Source organism: Lontra canadensis, unplaced genomic scaffold (assembly GCF_010015895.1).
Source record: "Lontra canadensis isolate GAN:19392208 unplaced genomic scaffold, GSC_riverotter_1.0 scaffold27, whole genome shotgun sequence".
Classification (NCBI taxonomy): Eukaryota; Metazoa; Chordata; class Mammalia; order Carnivora; family Mustelidae; genus Lontra; species Lontra canadensis.
This window is the reverse complement of record NW_022631021.1, coordinates 15,084,546-15,102,458: the sequence shown is the minus strand read 5'-3', so window position 1 is coordinate 15,102,458 and position 17,913 is coordinate 15,084,546. Positions and strand designations below refer to the sequence as shown.

The window sequence follows — 17,913 nt, the reverse complement described above, 5'->3', positions numbered from 1 at the left end:
GCTAGGCAACAGGGTAATCATCTGCTACTAGTATAGATTCAAATATGACAATATAATTAAATAGAAACGAAGACTAGGAACAGAATGTAACGGCTGGGAAGAATGCATTAAGATACCGATTTATTGATGGAAACACCATGCCTTATAAAATTAGGACTTAAGGATTTATGTCCTAGAAATGTATTATTCAAAATACATAAAATTTTTAAAAATTTATATTTAAGAAAAATTTTATTATAATTCATTTAAAAGACCTACCATATAAAAAAACCATTGTTTAGGGGCGCCTGGGTGGCTCAGTAGGTTAAGCCTTTGCCATTGGCTTAGGTCATGATCTCAGGGTCCTGGGATCAAGCAAGCCCTGCATCAGGCTCTCTGCTCAGCAGGGAACCTGCTTCCCGCTCTCTCTCTCTGCCTACTTGTGATCTCTCTCTCTCTGTCAAATGAATAAAGAAAATCTTAAAAAAAACAAACCATTCTTTAAAGGCACCGTTATATTCTTAGAATACTGCATTAATTGTATAGTGCTATACAATTATGCGACATGTTGAAACATGACATTGTAAAGAACAGAGCGCAGATCATGTTAGAAACCCTTATGGGATCCCAAGTGACTCCTCTTAAATTCTTAAGAAGTCTACCTAGACAGTAGACACCATACTTAGTACAGAAATTTATGTACAGTATAAAACATTTTCATTATATATTTTCATTATACTGTGATTTATTTCTAAGAAAAAAATGGTTTTTTATGTACAGTATAAAACATTTTCATTATATATTTTCATTATACTGTGATTTATTTCTAAGAAAAAAATGGTTTTGACTGACAATATGGGGAAATGAAGTTATAAACTTGAGACCTATTATCTGAGATTATGCTCATAAATAGAAGGAAACATTTTTTTTAAAGTAACATCTTTCATGAACATAAGTGAATATAAATTGTTGGAAATGAAATGGCTCTGGACAAGAAGCTATTTATAAATTTCCATTATAAATGCAAAAATTAAGAAACAGCAGAATTAAACTATCCAAGTCTTTTAGATATGATTTATTTAAATTATATGAGCACGGAATCTGTGATAGATTGATTCATTAAATAATTTGTGTGCTTCACATTTTATAGATTATCAATAAGAATAAGGGCCAGGCATTTGAAATCCAGAATAATAACTATAATATATATAATTTTAAAACCTGTGTTTCTGATTGGCCTGACTTATTAAATTTTATGCCATGTTGTATAGAGCATTTTTTTTTTAACTGTCATGTGCACATTAATTCCCTGGGGAGCTTGTTAAAAATGCAGTCTCTAATTTAGTAGATAAGTGATGGCTCTGAGATTCTGCATTTCTGCAACCTCCCAGGTGACCCTCATGCTGCTGGTCCTCAGCAATACTCTCAAGTCTAGAGGCCATCTTTTAGGGTCTTTCAGAAATTGAGGACAGAATTACTCTCTAAACATTATGTATCTTGAGTATTTTCTGAATTGCATTCAGAAATAGTAACTTTTTTCGAAAGATCTTATTAATTAGAAATAAATATTTGCCAATGGTGATTTTATAATTGACACCAAAATTTTATTCAGATCTTTATATTCCTGATGTGTGGATAAGTGGAATAGTTTGTTAATTACTTGAAGTGATTCTTTTGTGGGTGGTTTATTGTTATCTGCGATGCAAAGTAACTTCTAATGGTATGATTCTTAGAGTAGGTATTATTGAAGGAAGATTGGTAGGAAAATAAAGGTCTTTTTAAAATACATGCATGTGGGGCACCTGGGTGGCTCAGTGGGTTAAGCCTCTGCCTTTGGCTCATGTCATGATCTCCAGGTCCTGGGATCGAGCCCCGCATCGGGCTCTCTGCTCAGTGGGGAACCTGCTTCCTCCTCTCTCTCTCTCTCTGCCTGCCTCTCTGCCTACTTGTGATCTCTGTCTGTCAAATAAATAAATAAAATCTTTAAAAAAAAATAATAAAATAGATGGATAGGAAACACTGGCTACTATTAAGTATCAAGGGTGTAAGATATGTCCAAATGACTGCAACAGAGAAATTTAAGCATTATTAACATTTTTTTTAAACTTTATTAACTTTCTTAAAGATGACTGGTACCAACATAGAACTGGAGGTCAATGGATGAAAAAGAAAGGATAACAGTATAGGATCATTTTTCAATTTAGAATATTTATAGGGGCGGCTGGGTGGCTCAGTTGGTTAAACATCTGCCTTCGGCTCAGGTCATGATCCCAGGGTCCTGGAATTGAGCCCTGCATCGGGCTCTCTGCTTAGCGGGGAGTCTGCTTTTCCCCCTTCTTCCCATTTGTGCTCTCTCTTGCTATCTCCATCTCTCTCAAATAAATAAAATATTAAAAAAAATATTTATAGTAGTTGGTATGTTGAACAGAGTTCATGAATTTATCAAAATGCAAGTTCTGTTTTTGTCTCTCACCATCCCTGTGTTTTTAGTAGGCAGTAGGGGGAGAGAAGTTTCTTTCTTTTTTTTTTTTTTTTTTAAAGATTTTATTTCTTTATTTGACAGACAGAGATCACAAGTAGACAGAGAAGCAGGCAGAGAGAGAGAGGAGGAAGCAGGCTCCCTGCTGAGCAGAGAGCCTGATGTGGGGCTCGATCCCAGGACCCTGGGATCATGACCTGAGCCAAAGGCAGAGGCTTTAACCCACTTAGCCACCCAGGCGCCCGAGAAGGTTCTTTCTTGATCCTCAAAGAAAACTCCTTTCAGCTCATGTTTTTTCTGGTCACTCTGGTCACTCTTAAGTAGTTTTTTCAACTGCCTCATAGTTATTTCTGGTCATAAACATTATCCCATTTTGGTAGTTAGAATAGCCAGTCTTGTGTATTAATCAAAACTACAGATATAATTTAGCATTAAATCTCTTATCTTCCCTGGGGTTTTAATAGGCCAGTTAGTATCTGCACTCTGGGAAGAGAATTTTGGTTGCTTCCTTCCTCTCATTTTTCTTTGACTTGCTGGAGATGTGTCTTCCTTCTCTGCAGTCATGCCCAGGGGAAAATGGAATTGGGAGACCTAAGCACTCTTTTTTTTTTTTTTTCTTTTTAAGTAATCTTTCTGCCCAACATAAGGTTCAAACTCACAACCCCGAAATCAAAAGTCATGGTCTGATCTGCTAAGCTAGCCAGTCGTCCCAGGCAGGAGCACTCTTGCAAGTGCTATTATTTGATTTTGGGGCCCCCCAGGTGGCTGGTGTTCCAAGATGATTCTTTCTCTAGGGATTGTCCTGGATTCCTCCAAGGTTCCCATTTTGGGGATATGTATACTTGATTTTTTTTTTAAAGATTTTATTTATTTATTTGACAGAGAGAAAGAGAGAGATCACAAGTATGCAGAGAGGCAGGCAGGGAGAGAGGGGGAAGCAGGCTTCCCACTGAGCAGAGAGCCCGATGCGGGGCTTGATGCGGGGCTCGATCCCAGGACCCTGAGATCATGACCTGAGCTGAAGGCAGAGCCTTAACCCACTGAGCCAGACGCCCCTGTATACTTGATTCTTGCAGTTTCTTTTCCTCCTTGCTGCCTTTTGCAGGAGTTGCGTTCCACCTCTACCCTCTATGCTAAACTCCTATCATCCAATAAGCAGTCCTATGGGACATGAGTTAAAAATGACCCCATGCTAGGTTATCTCTGAGATGTGGTTCACCTCTCTCCATATGAAATTCCTGTGCATTCTTTGTCTTGCTATCGACAGGAGCACAGTTACTCCCAAAGGCAGCTCTTTTCTTTTTGTCTGTTGGTCTTGCCTTTTTGCTGTTGTTCCCAGCCACTGCATCTTCCTCAGGCTTGAATCAAGGCACCAGAGTGCCCCCAACTGCCAGGAACACATCCCAGGCTACTTAAGTAGTCTTGCTAAAGTCCATTCCTTCTAGATTAAGATGAAGGAGGTAATGATAGTACTCTCCTCCATAGCACCCCACCTTAAGGGAGAAAGAAAGGGGTCACCTGGGTAGCTCAGTTGGTTAAGTTTCTGACTATTGATTTCGGGTCTCGATCTCAGGGTCATGGGATAGAGCCCCAGGTTTGGCTCCCTGCTCAGCGAGGAGTCTTCTTATCCCTCTCCCTCTACTCTTCCCCCCCTACCCCCTGCTCACTCTTTCTCTCTCTCTCTCAAATAAATAAGTGAATAAAATCTTTAAAACAAGAGAAAGAGAGAGAAGAGTTAGTATGGCCAGCACTTCCTCTAATGAAATCCTTTCCCCTTCTTCTCAATTCTTAAAAAAAAAACTTCTTGAAGTGCCTGTGAGGGAGTTCCAAAGTTGTATAATGGATTTATGGGCATCTCCTTTGTAAATTCTGCAAAGAATGATCTTTCCACACTTATTTGGAATCTGGTATTTGTCATCTGTTTTATTGTCATCTCAGTCAAAATTTTGTATAAAGGGTCTTTAACTTTTTAAAGTATATAATTGGGCTCTTTTGGTGGGGGAGGAGGGAGGTTCCTAAGCAGAAAAGAACCATAATGCATCACAATTTCACAGAGTATTTATATGTATGGATGATAATATTCAGTTAGAGGAAATTAAAACAAGTTGTCCATCATTTCTCAGAATTATTGTATCTGCAAAAGTAATCCACAAAACAGTTCTTGGCACAACTTGGTGGGGCTGGTTTATTTGGTAGGTGATCCCAGGGAGAAGTGAGAGACTAGGGAGAAAATGGAGAAAAACCTATGAAGGGAGCACTAATGAGCTAATTATTACTGTAGGCAATTGGAGAATCAGTCCCTGTGAGGAACCATGTAGCCATGCCTCAAGATAGTCCCACCAAAGTGATGCTGAGGTTTTATCCCATCTCCCATACCTTCAAATTCTCCCCAGAGCTATCAGTTTCCCTTAGGATGGGCTAGCCCAAGAATCTTTCTGAAGCATCAGAAAAAACTCAGGTTCAGAAAAACTGGTGTGGGGTCCCTGGGTGGCTCAGCCGGCTAAGCATCTGACTTCGGCTCAGGCCATGATGTCGGGGTCCTGGGATCGAGCCTTGTATCAGGCTCCGTGCTTCTCCCACTCCCTTTGCCCCTGCCTGCACTCATGCTTGCACTCTCTCTCTCTCTCAAATAAATAAAATCTGAAAAAACAACAACAAAAAAAGCTGAGTGCCACCTGCAGCATATGCTTTGAGGATATTAACAACAGGCAGGAACTGTCCACAGCTATGGTGAAATTCAGGTGTCTCTACCCATATTTGTGTTTACCTCCCTTGATTGCTTAAACATATGTAACAGTACATCTCCCTTCTCTTTAGACTGGCACTTAAGTGCTTTTCCACTTTCCTTTGGTCTCTCCCCACTCAGTCTCCCACTAAATAATTCTGGGGTTGTTATGGACATACTTTTTCTTTTATCTGTTGGTTTATTGATTTTTTTAAACAACATTTTGGGGCGCCTGACTGGCTCAGTCCCTAGAGCATGTCACTCTTGAGCTCGGGGTTGTGAGTTTGAGCCCTGTGTTGGGTGTAGAGATTACTTACAGATAAAATCTTAGAAAGAAAGAATTTTTTAAACAACATTTTGCTTTTCTGAGTTAATCATTCTTGCTGCCCATATCTCTGGCACCATCTGCTTGGCTTTTTTATACATTATTATTAAAGTATACTTCCTCTAAGAGTTTCTTGTTTTTTATGTTTTTTTTGAAGTGTCTTTGTCTTTTTTTAAAGACTTTGTATCCCTGCAAATACCCTAATGGGCCCTCAAAGATCTATTGACTGGATATAAAATTCTAGGTTTTGTTTGTTTGTTTGTTTGTTTATGATTTTATTTATTTATTTGAGAGAGAGAGTGAAGGAGCACAAGCAGGAGGAGCAATAGAGGGAGAGGGAGAAGCAGGCTCCCCACTGAGCAGGAAGCCAGATGCAGGACTGGATCCCAGGACCTTGGAATCATGACCTGAGCCGAAACAAATGCTTAACCATCTGAGCCACCCAGGTGCCCTAAAATTCTAGGTTTAAAGCTAATAGAGTTTTATAATAAATAATAGTAAATAAATAAAATCCTTATTTATTTATTTATTTATTTATTTATTAAAAAGATTTTATTTATTTATTTGACAGACTGAGATCACAAGTAGGCAGAGAGGCGGGGGGGGGGAAGCAGGCTCCCTGCTGAGCAGAGAGCCCGATGCAGGGCTCCATCCCAGGACCCCGAGATCATGACCTGAGCCGAAGGCAGAGGCTTTAACCCACTGAGCCACCAGGTGCCCCTAAATAAAATCTTTAAAAAAATAATAATAAAATCTTTAAAAAAAAGTTTCTTAGTCAAAGTGTAATGAAATAATGTTTTATTTATTTTATAGTTTAAGTAAATATTAGAGTTCAAGTAATATAAATTTACTTACTAGTATCTAGTGTGATCTTGTCAGTGTTGGGGGTTTTTTTGTTTTGTTTTTTTGAGAGAGAGAAAGAGGTGAGGGAGAGGGAGAGAGAGAATCTTAAGCAGGCTCCATGCCCAGTGTAGAGCCAGACATGGGGCTCGATCTCACGACCCTGAGATCGTGACCTGAGCCGAAGGCAGAGGCCTTAAGCCACTGAGCCACCCAGGCACGCCTCTTTCTTGCTTTTATAATATTCAATATCATTATTTCATGGTGTTCCAAAAAGAATATGTCCAGTTATTTTTTCTTCCAAGCTTTTATTTAACAATTAGTTAATTAGAATGTATAGTTAATAAGAATGTACACAATTTTAAGAACCACTGGCTCTTGGAATTAGAAAATAGAATTTGTGTGTTAAAACATAAGCACAGTGCTGCAAAGGTGAGCTCTATATTCATTTACATAAAAATGGTTTCAATAAACCTAAAACTAACATAACATTGTATCTTAGTTACACTTCAGTAAAAAAAATAGTTTGAATAGTTAAAAGTTGCCCTCATCCTATATAGGATTGCTTCATTAATGTAAATAACATTCTTATTTTGTGACCTTACAGGAGCCCAGGCTTGTGTGCTTGTATTTTCTACCACAGACAGGGAATCTTTTGAAGCAATTTCCAGTTGGAGAGAGAAAGTAGTAGCTGAAGTTGGAGACATACCAACTGTGCTTGTGCAAAACAAGATTGACCTCTTGGATGATTCTTGTATAAAGAAGTAAGATGTCAACTTTTGAGGGGGAGGTGGTAATTCTGTAAAGTTAAAACCTGTTTTAATTTTTGTGTGGATTTAAAAATTTTAGGAAACACTTTATAGAGACTGCCTTAAATTTAAATTTTCTGAGAGCTGTTCTAGGTGATTGGTTTGGGTTAAAAAAAAGTTCATATGAAATGATAAGTAGAGAAAATTATAGGAAATAAATTTTGAAGGCTCTTTTAGAATTCTAGTTTTAGGTCTTATACCACAAATCCAGCTCTTGATGTTAAAGCAAATCTAGATTTAATACGAATGTTAAGAAAAAATCCCTGTATGTTTTAATATCTAGAACAAGTAACTAATCTATGTTGATGAGTTTAAAGGGATAAGTAGTTCAGATTCATATATTGTTTTGTGTATTCAGAAATACTATTCAAATTTGTGAACAGAGCATCTGAATAATTTCTATGTGTATATGCTAGCTTTGAAAAGTCTTTGGTTTTTATCTTGTTTGTATGTTCTTAATATTAGTTATCTGTTGTATAACCAATGGACCCAAAACTTAGTGGCTTAAAGCAACAACAATTTATCATTTCAGTTTCTGTGGGTGAGGGATTTGAGAGTGGATTAGCCAGGTGGTTCCGGTTCCGGTTCCGGTTTTTCGTGAACTTGCAGTCGCGATGTTGCCCAAGACGTTAGTCGTGGCAACCTCGACTGGGGCTGGAGGATCCACTTCTCGGACGGCTCCCTCACTTGGCTGTTGTCAGGAGGCCTTAGTTCCTTGCCATGCGGACCTCTCCCTGGGGCTGCTTGAGTGTCGGCACAGCATGGCAGCCAGCTTCCCCTGGTCAGGGGATTCAAGACAGTACAAAGCAGAAACCATAATGTCTCTTATGACCTCATTTCAGAAGTCAGATACTATCCCTTCTGTGTATTATTGATCACACAGACTAACCTTGATTACAGTGTAGGAAAGGCTACACAAGGATTGAAAACCAGGAGGAAGGTAGGGGTAGGGTGGAATCATCAGGAAAGATTTTACAGACTTTTTAAAAAAACATTTATTTGAGAGAATGAGAGAGAGAGAGAGCAAGCGAGCATGAGAAGGGGGAAGGTCAGAGGGAGAAGCGGACTCCCTGCTGAGCAGGGAGGTGGATGCGGGACTGGATCCCAGGACTCCAGGATCATGATCTGAGCTGAAGGCAGTTGCCCAACCAACTGACCCACCCAGGTGCCCCCTTCGGGAACAATTTTAGAGCAGAGCTACCACAGTCTTAGTAAAACTGTGGAGTCAGATCAGGAGTCATAATAAAACTAAAATTAGGAGTATGCTCTCGTAGACACAGTTGTTAATATGATGACTTGGGTTTTGGCAGCAAAGTAGTTTCATAGCCAGTATGAGTAAAATAAGGAATGCAGCATAGGGTTTTCAGAGTGCAATTAAATTCAAATGTTTTTAAAAACAAGAAAGCAAGTTAACTTAAGTATTATACAAAGAAAAGAGATATTTAGCCATTTTAAGGCTCGAATTCAATGACTATAGAAATGACAGTACAGTGGTGTTTATCCCCCAAGAATACTGAAAACTAAAAATCCTGTCTCAGCACTGTGAACATAGCTTTCAACTGGGCTGGAAGGTCTGACACCCCCCACCTGCAAGCTGTATTCAGTAAATGTAATAAAAATGATCTTTTAAAACAGGCTATCAGAAAGTACCTCTATAAGTGCCTTTTTTTTCTTTTAATCAATATATAGTGAGGAAGCTGAGGCACTGGCAAAAAAGTTAAAGCTAAGATTCTACAGAACGTCAGTGAAAGAAGATCTAAATGTGACTGAAGGTAAACTGCCTTTAAAAAAAAATTAATAGCAGAAAGTTTGTTTTATTCTACTTATGTTTTTTCTATTGTGGTTTCCAGAAATCATATATGTAATAAGAATAGAATTTTCTTGTCAACAATCAAGTAAAATTTAGAGACATGATGCTCCTTTCTTAGAGTCCTTAATTAATTACCAATGACTCTGAATACTTGTTACTCCCTATAGAAAAACTTTAGTGGGTTTCATTTTGTTTTTTATCTTTAAAAATGTAACTGTATCTATATGAGTGTGTATGCATGCATGTGTTTTTCATGCATACCTTTTCAAGTTACTGACTGTTTGAGAACTCCTTTGTAGAGGATATTCCATTAGATGTTTACAATGACCTTAATTTGTTGGTGTGTGTGTCTTTAAAAAGATTTATTTATTTGAGAGAGAGAGCAGGGGAGGGGCAGAGGGTATTATCAACCAGACTCCCTGCTAAGTGCAGACCCAATGTGGGGTTCAGTCCACAACCCATGAGATAATGACCTCAGCCAAAACCAGGAGGTGGGTGCCCAACCAACTAAGCCACCCAGGCACCCCTCATTTTTTGGGGGGGTTTCTTTGGTTTGCTTTGTTTAAGTAATCTTTGTCCCCAGCGTGGGGCTCAAACTTATGACCCCTAGATTAAGAATCCCATGCTCTACTCACTGAGCCAGCCAGGCAGCCCGACCTTAATTTGTTTAGTAATATTTCCCAGTTTAATAAATTGACAGTAGAAGAAGGCGATTATTTTTCTCGTTCTAGAACTGCAACTTTTATTAGATTGCAACTTGATTATTACTCAAGTGTCTTCTAGGTAGTTTTTTTCACCTAAAGAAAGGAGGTATCTTGGGCGTCTGGATGGCTCAGTAGGTTAAGCATCTGTTTTTGGCTCAGGTCATGATCCATGGTCCTGGGATCGAGTGCCACATTGGGCTCCCTGCTCAGCAGGGAGTCAGCATCTGCCTCTGTCCCTCTGCCCTACCACACTCCCCAGCTCATGCTCATGCATGCATTCTCTCTCTCTCTCTCTCTCTCAAAAATAAATAAAATCTTTTTTTAAAAAGGAGACAACTTTTCAAGACTGAGTTAGTGTAGTGTTCTGAATGTGGATCCCTATTCAAGTACCTAAAAGTAATAACTACAAGTATTATTTTATTTCTTTGCTACTAAAATGCCATATATATTTATTATGACCATTGTACTTAGGTATTGCTCAAATAACTTTTTTTTAAGATTTTATTTATTTTTTTGACAGAAAAAGCGCACAAGCAGGGGGGTGGCAGGCAGAGGGAGAGGGAGAAACAGGCTTCCTGAAGAGCAGGAACCCTGATGTGGGGCTCAATCCCAGGACCCTGGGATCATAACCTGAGATGAAGGCAGATGCTTAACCAACTGAGCCACCCAGGAGCCCCTGCTCAAATATTTTTTTTAAAAGTTGAATTTTTTCAACTAGATCGTATACTTCAAATTTAATTTTAATGTGTTTAGTAAGGATGAATGAAAGAATACAGATATTTCAAAAATAAATAAATGTTTTTAGGAAGTATACAATAGACAGTGACTGATATGAAATAACAGATTTTACATGTGTAAATTATACTGACCTGGTAAGATTTTTGTTTTTATTCTAGTTTTTAAATATTTGGCTGAAAAATACCTTCAAAAACTCAAACAGCAAATAGCCGAGGATCCAGAATTAATGCATTCAAGTAGTAACAAAATTGGTAAGTACCCAAGAAATTTTAATCCCATATTTACATAAATTTTCCATTCATTATTGTCATATTTATTTATTTTTTTAACCATCTCTTAAATTTTTAAGTAGGTCCCATGCCCAACATAGAGCCCAGTGCTGAGCTTGAACACAAAACCCTGAGATCAAGACCTGAGCTGAGATCAAGAGTCATATGATTAACCAACTCAGCTACCCAGGCACCCATATTTACTGTTTTTTAAAAAAGATTTATTTAGGGGCGCCTGAGTGGCTCAGTTGTTAAGCAGATGCTTTCAGCTCAGGTCATGATCCCAGGTTCCTGGGATCGAATTCCGCATCCGGCTCCCTGCTCTGTGGGAAGCCTGCTTCTCCCTCCCCGACTCCCTCTGCTTGTGTTCCCTCTCTCGCTGTCTCTGCCAAATAAGTAAATAAAATCTTAAAAAAAAAAAAAAAAGAGGTTTATATATTTTAGAGAGAGCAAGTGCGGGGAGGGGTAGAGGGAGAGAGACATTCAGACTCCACACAGAGTACAGAGCCTGATGTGGGGCTTAATCTCAGGACCCCGAGATCATGACCTGAGCTGAAGTTGAGAATTGGACGCTTAACTGACTGAGCTACCCAGATGCCCCTACATTTAAAAATATATATATATATATAATATGTTCATTTCTTTAAGAAATGTGATTAGAAAGTATTAGATCGGGGCGCCTGGTGGCTCAGTGGGTTAGGCCTCTGCCTTCGGCTCAGGTCATGATCTCAGGGTCCTGGGATCGAGTCCCGCATCGGGCTCTCTGCTTGGCAGGGAGCCTGCTTCCTCCTCTCTCTCTCTCTCTGCCTGCCTCTCTGCCTGCTTGGTCTCTCTCTGTCAAGTAAATAAATAAAATCTTTAAAAAAAGAAAAAAAGTATTAGATCAGCAATTATTAAAACTTAGTATCAGGTCTCAGAAGGTATATTGAGTTAAAATATTTTTTTAACCATTTAATTTTCTAAATCCGTTTTATGTATTAAGAGAGCAGAGATAAAGACTTTATATATAAAGATATGTCCTATGTATAAAAGAGGTCTTAACACTTGTTCTTCTGAGGAATACTTGTACTGTCTCCATACACTTTACAGGTTTTTGTTTTGTTTTGTTTTGTTTTTGTAATGTTAGATGCCTACAAAGAGGCACTTGGGTAGCTCAGTTGGTTAAGTGTCTGCCTTTGGCTCAGGGCATGATGTCCTGGGATTGACTCTTGCATTGGGCTCACTGCTCAGCAGGGCGTTTGTTTCTCCTTCTACCCCTTCCCCCTGCTCACAAACTCTCTTTCATACTTTCTCTCTCTCTCAAATAAACTAAGTAAAATCTTTAAATAAATAAATGCCTACAAAGTCTAACATTTCCTGAAGACTAAGTATGTTGTCTTCTCTGTAACAAGGACTCACCATGTCTTGCTCTTTGCTTTGGATTCCAGGAAGTTGAGATCCATATTTTCTGTTTCTAAAGCTTCTCTGTAGTCTCTTAGAGACTTCACATCTGTATTCTGTCCCTAACCCTCCACTACATACATGTAATCATGTACATTATTTTCTTGACCTCTTTTAACTCCCCTTCCCCCTTGGTTCTGGCTTCTTGTTCGTTGTTATTTTGCCATTTTTATTGCATATGTTCTTATCATCAGACACCTCAAATGCTCTGTGAAACAAAATAGGACAGTTGTAATAAGCTTCTGTCTGGTCTTATCTTCTGGGCTCCATTATTGTCTCTTCCAGTTCACTGAATAAAGCCCTTTGATAGATTCATATTGTGGAGAATATTAAATGCAGCTTTCTTCATTCTGAGATCTAAAGACAGTATTGTCTATTCTGTGTGGCCTGATGCCCCACTATTATACATGGACCCCGTTTTCCAGTTCTGCTAGAGGTCTTGCTGTTTCTTAAACATTCTAGGACTGTTTTCTTCCTTTTTGCTTAGAGAGAGAATGACCTCTCTCTTTCCCATCCCTTCCAAAGAACTATTCATTACTCAAGGACTGTCTAGAAAGCTTTCTTTCCTCACTGTATATCTAGCAAGAGCCATGGCCACTCTGCTTTTCTTCTGAGAGAGATCTGAGTCCGTTGCACTGCCAGCTGTCCCATTATACCTTTCTTATCAGTTTGTCCTTTCTCATACAGTAACTATAATTGGTCCTTCCTTGGAACCTCTGTGGGCTCTTGGGTCTCTTTGATGACACTTAAGGTAGAGTATCTCGCATTTCTTATTTGTGTATCAGCTCACCTCACTGATGAGAGTACAAACTTCTTACGGGCAGGAATTGCTCTTCGTCATCTTCATATTACTGACCGTGTCTCTGGGCCAGACTTTGGTGTATCATGGATGATAAGTAGTTTATAAATTAGAGATTATAGTTTATGATTATAGTTTAAGATGATAGATTTATAGTTTAAAGATTATAGTTTAACTTTATAATCTAGAGATTATAGAGATTACAGTTCAAAATGAAACTGTAGGGGCACCTGGTGGCTCAGTGTGTTAAAGCCTCTGCCTTCTGCTCAGGTCATGATCCCAGGGTCCCGAGATCGAGCCCCACATTGGGCTCTCCGCTCGGTGGGGAGCGTGCTTCTTCCTCTCTCTCTACCTGCCTCTCTGCCTACTTGTGATCTGTCAAATAAATAAATAAAATCTTTAAAAAAAATTATCATATTTACTGATTCCAAATTTCAGAAATAGATTGTTAGTGAAAAGATGCAGAACAGTGTGTACAGTTAATCACCATTTTGGTAATTAAGGGAGAAAAAGGAATGTTTATGCCTTTTTACTTAAATATGCATAAAATATCTCTGGAGGGATATGTGGGAAAAGTGATAACACATGCATGCTTTAGGGAAGGTAAACTGGTGATTTGAAAGGGAGACTTTTTATTTTTTAAAAGATTTTATTTATTTATATGACGGACAGAGACATAGCGAGAAAGGGAACACAAGCAAGGGGAGTGGGAGAGGGAGAAGCAGGCTTCCTGCTGAGTGGGGAGCCCAATGTCGGGCTTGATCCCAGGGCCCTAGGATCATGACTTGACCTGAAGGCAGATGCTTGATGACTGAACCACCCAGGTGCCCTTGAAAGGGAGTCTTTAATCCCTTTTGTATACCCTTTGAACTTTGACAAGCAATGTATATTTGCTGGTAAAAATAAATCCAATGTGGGGCATCTGGCTGGCTTAGTTGGTAGAACATGCAACTCCTGATCTCAGGGTTGTGAGTTTGAGCCCATGTTTACTTAAAAAGGTGGGGGTTTAGAGTTTACTTTAAAATTTTTTTTAAAAAATATATTAAATGAAAACAAAAGCTTGAAAATATAAATATGGAAAATATTACTGATTTACTAAGATGCTGCATGTACCATCTGTAATTGGTAACCCTGAGCTCTATCAGTATCACTCTGTCTGTTTTCCCTCAATTTATACAGGTGTCTTTAATACATCTACTGGAAGTCATTCGGGTCAGAATTCAGGTACTCTTAATGGTGGAGATGTCATCAATCTTAGACCCAACAAACAGAGGACCAAGAAAAACAGAAATCCTTTTAGCAGCTGTAGCATACCCTAAAACACTTTAGGGAGGGAAAAAAGTTGAATTATATTGTGCAATTCAGTAAGAAACACATCCAGCTGTCATGGTATGTTACAAGATTTTTTTTTTTAGCAGACTTTGCACCTAATGGCTCTGTGAAAGTTGACAGACTTAAATATTGTTCTGCAGTGCTTTTCAGATGGAGCGAGATCTTTGGTGGAAAAATTACTGCCTTGTGGACTCATTTTAATTCTTTTACATCAGACGAAGCTTCTCCTGTTTTTGAAGGAATGCTATAAGAAATGTCCCAAACAGGTTTTGCTGAATTTTAAGTGCTGGAAAACATAAGTGGAATGCCTGAATGTATTGGTACAGGATGTATTGTCCAGGAAAGATAGCAAGCATTGTATTTCCGAAATTGGTTATACAGCTTTTCTGGAAAGGGGTATTGAAGTCAAATACGTACAAAAAAATAATATTGAAAGGTAAATCCTAAGTCTTGCCAGACTGCATGAGTTTGTATTTTGGCAATGTTACTTGTGCAATATCTGTATGGCGTGGAATGTGGAGGTCTGCATGCAGATATCTGGTACTGAAGTATACTGAAGGGATATTCAGTATTTAAGGAAACCTAGAATTTAATTCGTTAATTCATACAATCATTTACACATTGTGTGTATGTTGAAAGCTTTTATTTTCAAATAAGAAATTCCAGACATATATTTTGCAAAATGAGCTCAGATTTTAAAAGTGCTTTGTGCCAAAAATATCATACCTAATTTTTACAGTGCTTTACTATCAGAATTTATATTGTTTATATCTTTAAAAAGCAGTTTTCCTCTCTGACAGGGTAGATAAAAGAGGAGTATAAATGTTTGAATGCTTAGAGTATCTCCCAGGTGAAACATGTTGCAAACTTTTTCCTGTGTGCACCCATGAGCAATGGGGAGCTTGTGCTGGCCATGCCCTTCTGAAGGTCAAGTGCCCCCTCGGTCATTCCCGGGGCCTGTGAAGTGTGCTGGTGCATCTGGCACCTTTTGCTGCTGACTGAAAATGCAGTTTGGAACTTAAAAGATTATGCTAACAATTTTTTTTAAATGAAGAAGGGAAGTTCTTTTGTCTTAATCTGCATTACGGATTTTATAATGCCCTGCAACTCTAAAGCATCTTTTCATTTACACATTTTTGTATGGTATTTTAAGATTATCACTTAAAAATTTCTATAAACTTCAGTTTGTATAGCCCCTTCTCAAGAGTTCTGTCAGTACCGAATGCAAAATAATTTCTTTTAAGAACTGATTTTCATATGTCATCATGTGGCAGAGCATACATTTTTTGACTTGGGACAGTAGCTTTCCAACTAAGATAATTGCATGAACTCTGCTAATAAGTGATTATCATTCATCAGTGACTTTGTTTTTAACCCCTTGTGATATATCTGGTTTTTATAGGATTTCAAGACATGTAAAAATAACTTTTCTTGGAAGATGTGTCATGAAAGTCGTTTTTCATTATTTGTACTAAATGCATAATGTTGTATGTATTTCCTCTGTGTGTTTTCTCTGTCTCTCTCTTTTTAAGTCTTCCATCTGTACCATCCCCATCCCTCTGTCCAGGTTAATGTTGAGAAGATAATAGAATTTCCTGTTGCATGTCCTTGCTAAATGGTCAAGAATGAATATTTGCTCTTCATAATGTTGAAATAATCTGGCATCTATCTACTTTAAAGTAATATAAAATGTTAATTTTTATGTCATCGTTGTCTCCACTCCCATTGCTGGCAGTGGGATAGGTGTTGGGGGGATACAACTCCATTCCTAACAATGGGTACCTGTTAATGATTCCTCTTTCCTCTTCTGCTTTGTTCAAATACAGTCTCTTTAATTTTTGTACAAAACATATTTTGTGGTAAATCATTTTGTGGTCTTTAGTAGCCCCCCAAGAAAATCATGTAATATGTTGTAGTTCTGTTTCATATTAATTAAATGTGTGTGGGGAAAAGATTGTTACTTTTCTATATGAAAAAGATAATCACTGTTGATGTTAGAAGTTTCCTGATAATTGTAATATAATTGTATTATTTAGTTTTGTCCTTTTTTCTTTTTATAGGAACCGAAGAGAGATCTTTTTTTACACATTTGAATTTTTATTTGCACTTGTGTATTTTAAACCTAACCATAATTGGTCATTTTACATAACTAAGTAGGTCTGAAAATCAGTCACAAGTGATATGTTAAATACTTTCTCAATTTAATTCTAAAACCTCCAACATTCACATTAAATGGCCTCCCCAGACCCTTAATTCTTTTAAATGACCTTGCTGTTAGTTTGTAATGAATAATGGATACTAAAGAAAACACTGTGGAAGACGAAGGGATGTTGTTTGTGCTCTTCTGTACTTTTGTACAAGCTGGCTGGTTTTTAGTATATAGACAGAGAGCTGTGGAATAACTGCCTAATTGCAGGGTTCTTCAGCCCTCCTTTCCTCTCAGTCGGCCCAGTGAATTACATAGCTTATAGAGTAGCCCAGATAAGGCAATATACGGTTGACCCTTGAACAAGGCCAATTTGAACCATGTAGGTCCACTTACATGTGGATTTTTTACAGTACTGAAAATGTATTTTCTCTTCCTTATGGTTTTCTTAACATTTTCTTTTCTCTGGCTTACTTTATGATAATACGGTATATAATACAGACAATGTACAAAATATTTGTTAGTGGACAGCTATGTCATCAGTCACCCATAGGCTATTTGTAGTTCAGTTTTGGGTGAGTCAAAAGTTATACTTGTATTTTCCACTGTGCAGGGGTCGGTGCCCCTAATCCCTATGTTGTTCAAGGATCAACTATATTTTATCTTAATTAGTGCCATGAGATGAAATGTGTTGCCATTAATTTAGTACCTATTATCAGGTGGGAACTATACAGGGTACCTTGCAAACATTAATTTAATCTTTACAACAATGGGTGAGTATTGTTATTCCCTCCCTTTTTTTCAAAAGAGGAGGAGAATGAAGACCTAAGTTTGTCAAAGTCACATATTCAATAGCAACAAAACAATTTTCTTTCCCATTTTGTAACTATTATGTTTATATAGCCCAGACATAAAAAGATGTGCTATCTTCCATTATACTTTACAGTCTAATATATATGAGTGAATTTGATACTGCTTTATATATGCAGTTATATTTTATGGAGGAATTAACTACTGCTAAGAACATTTTAATCTTATAAATGTTCTATTATAATATTGATTTCTTGATGCATTGTTTTAAAGACAGAATTAAAATAATAAAGAATAACTATTTTTCAATGAAAGTCTAATTTCTCATATGAAATTATGGGGAGGGAAGTATCCTAAAAGACTGATTTAATCATATTTTAGTATATATTTGATAGTTTCATCCTAAAAATTAAATAATTAAAAATGTGAAGAAAAGCTTTTGGATTGGGATTATGTACATAAAGAAAAAAATAGGTTAACCGCTATCAAGTACATTATAAAAGGCTATGTAAAGGGAATCCTGGCCAGCCATTTTTCATCAAAGTAAAAGACCAAAGTTGAAGGATTTGGCTTGGTTATTTTGATTATTAAATGCTGAAATCATTTTAATGAAGTAAGTTAAGCAATTTCCATAAATGAAAATGTTAAGTAAAAAAAGTAGGGGCGCCTGGTTGGCTTACTTGGTGGAGCATGCAACTCTCAATATCG

The 17,913-nt window shown here is 37.7% G+C and overlaps 1 protein-coding gene across 3 annotated transcripts in view; it reads left to right on the top strand.

The window, feature by feature from the left end:
- The window catches only part of RAB23 (RAB23, member RAS oncogene family), a 34,665-nt gene extending 17,150 nt beyond the window's left edge, over positions 1–17,515 (top strand). Inside the window, exons 4-8 of one of the 3 annotated variants that reach the window (XR_004383470.1) lie at positions 6,956–7,112; positions 8,847–8,929; positions 10,568–10,660; positions 14,097–14,306; positions 14,390–17,515. Coding sequence is in view for 2 of the 3 variants with exons in the window: in XM_032864465.1 (XP_032720356.1) it covers positions 6,956–7,112; positions 8,847–8,929; positions 10,568–10,660; positions 14,336–14,499 (497 nt within the window). In the remaining variant the exon portion in view is untranslated. Of the gene's footprint in view, positions 1–6,955; positions 7,113–8,846; positions 8,930–10,567; positions 10,661–14,096 lie in introns of all 3 variants that reach the window. The other 2 variants (XM_032864465.1, XM_032864466.1) reach the window with 2 other exon arrangements.
- The last annotated feature ends 398 nt before the right edge of the window (positions 17,516–17,913 follow it).